Consider the following 5,985-nt stretch of genomic DNA (forward strand, 5'->3'; position numbering starts at 1 on the left):
AGCTATCGGTAACCAGCAGTGTGGTACACATTGGTCAGCTGGCTCTAGACTAATCCAACAGTCATCGACTAGCAGTCATTTGGAATTAGCATTCAATCAGAAATATAGATTTACCAAACTTCTCGATCAAACTTTTCTCAGAAATAATCTACAAGCAACCATTGCAACAACCAAGAATGGTAAAGAGTATAATCAGTACTGTTTGAAAAATGGGGCAGTTGTTGTTGATTCATGGCACACTTGTTCTCTTCCCCAGGCTTTGGCTAAGGAGGAGAGAGCTCGGCGGCGGCAGCTGGCCAGAAGAGAGAGAAAAAGCTTTGCTGAAAAACGTGAGAAGAGGACTTTAGATTCGGAAACAAATGATGGTATGTCGTAGCTCTAAACACCCTAGTCAATTGTTGTTGTTGTGGTTTTTTTCAGAGCAGTATCAAGATTACTTTAATCATGGCTCAGTCAGGTTTACTTTACTTGTTAGTTGCTCAATATTAGATTTGGAATGACAGGATGATTCCGGCTAACAAGGTAGGGATGTTTAGGGTTGAGATTATTGAGGCCCTTGTGATTGGGTGTACTTACCGATCATTTCAACTTCTGCTATTTGCCGACTACTAAGAACATCTGTGGCTCTTGCCAAAACAAAAACCCAGTTGAACACATAGTCAAAGTATGGTTTCCAAGTTGCATTGCAAACCTTTCGAATTCATTGCAGCTTGTTCCGATTCTTTCAGAAAAAAAAAAAAAAAAACCTAGTACTTTTAAAGTACCTATATATTGGCCCCCTAAATAAATGATTTAAACATAACACAATTTGAAATCTTTCCTGTATTCCTCAAAGTTACAAAAAAAATGGGTTATTATTTATTTATTTATTATTTATTTTTTTGACAAACTTGACGAATAGACTCAAGTGAGGCCAAGAAGACGCTTCGGAGGAGGAGGCGGCAACAGCCTCGCCGCTCAAAGCCACCAATGAGCAGCTGAAGGAGCAGAAGATGCTGGAGAAGAAACGAGAGGTCCGGCGGAGACGCTCGCTCAACAAACGCTACTTCTCCGACGAGTTCTCCTCATCAATGCAAGGGATGAAAGTAAGTCCACGCCAATAGGTTGCGAGATGAGAATAGTGAAGGGTAGTCCTTGCTAGCGACGTTTGCTATCGGTTTATTGGGGATGCTTCTCTGTATACAGTGTAATACTGGAGCTGATGGGTTAATGTTAAAGGTAAATACATCATTTGCAGCTATCCAAAAAGTAACTGACCGAATTACTGTTGAAAGCTTACTTGGTATAAAGATAGTATGGCACTAAACTCCCATGAAATTAGTCCTTCTGGCATGCTGTCATTTTGAACAAAATAATGAAAGGTCTTTTCCGCAGATGTGTGGAAATTTCCGTTATTCGTTTGTTTTTCAATTCGGCGAAGCCGTGAATGGGTGCATGCAAGCGTTGACGCGACGCACACACGCCCATGGTTGCTATAATTCGTTGATTCAGTGCGTGACATTGTGTAACTGCGATCGGCTGAATAAGAATGTGTCCCGGACGCAGATTTCGGACGCAATTCAAAACATGACTCGACAACTTTTCAATTAAAATCGAGATCCTTGAACATTGTTTTCTCAAAATTTACAGCATTCATTGAGCTTAAGTTTCATCAGGTTAGGTACATGTATTAAGCATCTGTCTAGATTTTCAGCACTTTTGTTGCTTCAAACGAACATAAGCCGCAAATTACAAATGATGTACTCGACCTTTAACATAACAGGTGTTTGGATTTGGCAAATCCAAAACTGGGGTCAAATTTAAATGTTGAAGAAACTTAGGAGAAGGAGCTTTGGGTATTAAATGGGTTTCAGTTCACCCAGCATGTTAAATGCTGAAAAGGATACAATACGTGCCCTCTGTAAGATAATGTGTAAGTAATTTGCTGTAAAATTATAAAACACCAAAATCGTATAAGGGAAATTCTGTGACCATTTCTGGAAGAAGTCGACCCAAGTCACTTACAAATATGCATTCTGTTTAACAACACCTGTTGTTAATGAATTGCTTGTTTGCATATTCAGTGGTCAAATTCTGAGATTTGAAAATGCATACTCCTTAAAAATGGAACACAACAGTTTGCATTTCAATTATTGTGTTCGTGTTTATTTATTTCTACACGATTCAGTTCTTGTAAATGAAATTGTAAAAATTGTTGTATGACTCATTTTTGTGTGTGACTGATGTCACGTTATTTCCAGAGCAGGTCACAGTTCATACCAACAACTTAACGCCAAGTGTGCAATTAGGTAAAACTTACAAAAAAAATAGTCTCATCAGTTTCAAATTTACCTTGGTATGAAGGGTTTTTTAAATATTTTTGGTGGTGATTTAAGCTCTTTTCTATCCACACTCTCATGATGATTTCCTTCAGATTTCTTTGGGTGGTGGACCATATTTGAAAAAATGTTGATTTTGTTTAGCTTTGCATGTTGGATGACTGGAATCAATGAGGGATTTTGATGATGTTATGTCAGTTGATATACCCAGTATGTCTGTATAAGGCACAATGAATAGTTGCAACCCAAACAATTATTCGTCGCGTCAGTGCAACAAGGTCGTAACTCGCAATGTACTCATCTCGAATAATTCCCATTTCAAAGTTTTGTGTAAAGTTGTCTTTGATATTAAATATGTAGACTATTTTATATTCTACATGTTTCATATCAAAGAAAAAATTATGTTGTGCCACAATATTTAAAATGAACATTATTTGAGGTCAGTGAAATCTGAGTTATGACCTTGTTTGCACTGACGCGACGTATTGTACTTTCAGGGGAGTCAGGCTGGCGTAGCGGTACTTTCCTCGCCTTCCACCGCTGTGATCCGGGTTCGATTCCTGCCTGGGCAAAGTGTGGATTGGGCTTTCAGTCCCTACTTGATTCTGTGGGTTTTTCTCAGAATATACTTCTGGGGTTTTTCCTCCCACATCTAAAACTTTAATTTCTTCACATTGTCTTCTCTTTACTGGCCCCATTGGAGACCAGTGGATTCCACCGAATGAGCTACCCAGTAAAAAACTCTACATAAACTACTTGTCAGAAGTAAAAAAATTAAAAAAAAAACCCCAAACCATGTTTCTGGATAAATTCTTATTATGATAGGAGTATAAACAAAACAGCTCTGAAAGTTTGCATGTCTACACCCTCTTCAGCCTTTCTCAGTGGGCTTCCTCTATTCCCATTTTCTTCAATGAGATTCATTTTTGTTGTTGGGAACAGTTAAAAGTTTTCAACACTTAATTTTGAAGTTCATGATGTTCATTTTTACAATCAATAAGCAACCTTCATCAAAATCCCGTACATATCTGTTGGCAGTTGATTTGTTTCTTCTGAAAGCCACTACGTCATTAACAAATTTTTTTTGTGTAGACTGGTCAAGGGCGAATTCTTTTATTGAATTCTCCAAAGTTTAAAACTCAAATTCAATCATTTATTGGTGATGCCTGGGTGAATTGTTACACGTGAAAAGGCGTACTACGTGGATGGATTGATTGCTGACCTGCAGTGATTGTAATAATTAGGTTTTTACTTTCCTGACAAAACTCAAATTCAACATACTTGTCCCTGCATGAATCAAAATCATCAAACCATCATGTGATGAGCGAGAAAATTTCACGGATATTTTCTAACTACGTTGTTATTTCGTCTTGTCCATGCAACAAGGTCGTATCTCCTAAAATGGGCCGTACGTGCAACGCAAGTTTTCGAATGTCAAAAGGTTGTATCTCACTTAAACTAACCCGATGTACACACAAAGTCAATGGACATCCAGATACGACTTTGTTGCACAGAGCGTATTCACGCGAGATACGACTTTGTTGCAGAATGGAGTTACGACCTTGTTGCAATAACGCGACGATTTCATTGTTTTTCTCTCTTTTACTTTCCAAAGGAGACGGTATCTCAACAAGAAGATGATGACGCGATGCACCAAGAGGAGACAAAGCAGCCAGAGGTGATCCCCCTGAGAGCCTTCATCCGCAAGGAGAAGCTTCAGTGCTTCCACCTGATCTACCGCGAGCGCCGGGAGCCCCAGGTCCGATGCCACCACCTGCTCACCCAGGGGCTGAGCGGCGAACAACAGAGAAAGCTGAGCACTCGCAAGCGGAAGGAGAGGAGAGACTCCAAGGTTTCCAGGTTCGCCTTTGCTCAAGCCAAGGCGGTGGCTGGTGCCTCCGCGAAAGAAGCAGTATGCCACGTTCACAGCCACAGCCAGCCAAGACCAGAAGATTCCAGAGCAGGAGCAACAAGAAGAGCAACAACAGCCACAGGAAGAGACAGAGCAGCAGGCGATAACTAGAGATGTCCAGGAAGATGCTGAAAAGTTGCCAAGAGAGGAGGAGTCTAATACGCTACAGGGGGGCCAAGAACCAGAGTCAGTCCAAGAACCAGGGCCAGTCCAAGAACCAGGTCAGTCCAAGAACCAGAGTCAGCCCAAGAACCAGAGTCAGTCCAAGAGCCAGAGTCAGTTCAAGAACCAGAGTCAGTCCAAGAACCAGAGCCAGTCCAAGAACCAGAGCCAGTCCAAGAACCTGAGTTAGTTCAAGAACCAGTGTCAGTTCAAGAACCAATGAAGGAGCACCAGCAGATGGAGATGTTTCAGTCATCTGTTGTTGAACAAGACCCTTGCTCTGTGGAAGAGAAAGGGAAGTTGGTTGAGGAGGATGTGGAAGAAAAGGCCAAGACTGAAGAAGCAGTTCTGCTCGAGGAAAAACATGACAGACTACAGCCAGAAGAGCTACAGCAGGATGTAGACGAAACTGTGCAGGATTTGGGACAAAAGGAGGGAGCAGAAATGCAACAGGGAGGAGAAGAAAAGGATGAAAGAATCAACGACCCGGATGAGAAACAGGAGCAGGTTAAAGCTGAAGAAGAGGAGCTTCCAAGTAGTGAACAGGGTTCTGGACCGGCGGCTGAGAAATTGGTAGAGGAGTCCGGGAGGCAGGAGGTTCAGGACCAGGAGGTAACTCATGAAGAGCAGAAAAATCCAGGAGGAGTTGCTAGGGGATACAACCAGACGGATCATCCTGAGGGACAGACATGCAGTAAACAGCATCACAAGAAACAATTGAGCCCTCACTGAGGGATGCTACCGCTGTTGAGCAAGCAGCAAAAGCTCAACAAATTGTGACAGCAGACGAAGCAGGTCAGCAGTTACCATGGAACCAGCAGTTACCGTGGAACCAGCAGTAACCGTGGTGACACCAAGTGAGGACATCGACAACCCACCAACTCCCACTCAGGATGAGCCATCAATTTACTCAGATGCAGATTCAGAGTCTGAAGAGCACAGCGACAAAGGATCATCCATCCCTATATACACAGTGCACAGCCCAAAGCACCTGCCTCTCGGGTCCGTTTTCAAGCTCAGTCAGACATCCCTGCAGGACATCAAGCCTGCTGGTGTACAGCCAGGGATGAGAACCCTGTCTAGAGACAGTGATGCCTCTGTACCTGATGACACTGAAAAACTTGGGAGACTAGCTACAAGCGCGAGGATAGCCTTGAGAGTAACACAGACAGTGACAAACAAGACAAACCAATCAGCAGCGAGTCAAGACCCCAAGATAAACCAATCAGTAGTGAGACTTCAGAGTCATCCCCGCCCGAGAGCCGCTATGGGACCCGCCCTAAGCGTCACGCCACCTCTCCCCGTGACTCACTAGATGATGACTACTTTTATTACGGCCAGTCTAAACGCGGCCGCTACTCGCAGTCGCCCATCTCCCATCAGAAGAGGGGGATAAAGCTGGACGCTCCAGGTCAAGGAGAGTATCGACTGACAGCGGTAAATCAGATGGCACTAGCCGTGAGGCTGCTGAACAGACCCACAAGGGCTTCCCGTCAGAGGCACGTCTCCCCACCCCGACGTTACTCCCCCAGCGACACCAGGGCATCCTACAGAGGTCGTCTACTTCATCACCCCACCCTCCTCCTGCCCCAA

At 43.3% G+C, this 5,985-nt stretch overlaps 2 protein-coding genes across 2 annotated transcripts; both read left to right on the plus strand.

The window, feature by feature from the left end:
• Positions 1-912: 912 nt before the first annotated feature.
• Positions 913-4,582, plus strand: LOC115921420 (putative uncharacterized protein DDB_G0271606; the record flags this gene model as incomplete). The annotated part of the gene is made up of 3 exons (XM_030978917.1): positions 913-1,085; positions 3,937-4,170; positions 4,226-4,582. Coding segments are annotated over 3 exons (764 nt in total), but the record flags the coding sequence as incomplete, so codon positions are not given.
• A 29-nt stretch (positions 4,583-4,611) lies between these two features.
• On the plus strand, positions 4,612-5,124 carry LOC115921374 (nestin-like). Its single transcript, XM_030978828.1, has one exon. The coding sequence runs from the start codon at positions 4,612-4,614 to the stop codon at positions 5,122-5,124; it is 513 nt and encodes a 170-aa protein (XP_030834688.1).
• The last annotated feature ends 861 nt before the right edge of the window (positions 5,125-5,985 follow it).

The sequence above is a fragment of the Strongylocentrotus purpuratus genome, unplaced genomic scaffold, assembly GCF_000002235.5.
Source record: "Strongylocentrotus purpuratus isolate Spur 01 unplaced genomic scaffold, Spur_5.0 spur5_contig_158, whole genome shotgun sequence".
Classification (NCBI taxonomy): Eukaryota; Metazoa; Echinodermata; class Echinoidea; order Camarodonta; family Strongylocentrotidae; genus Strongylocentrotus; species Strongylocentrotus purpuratus.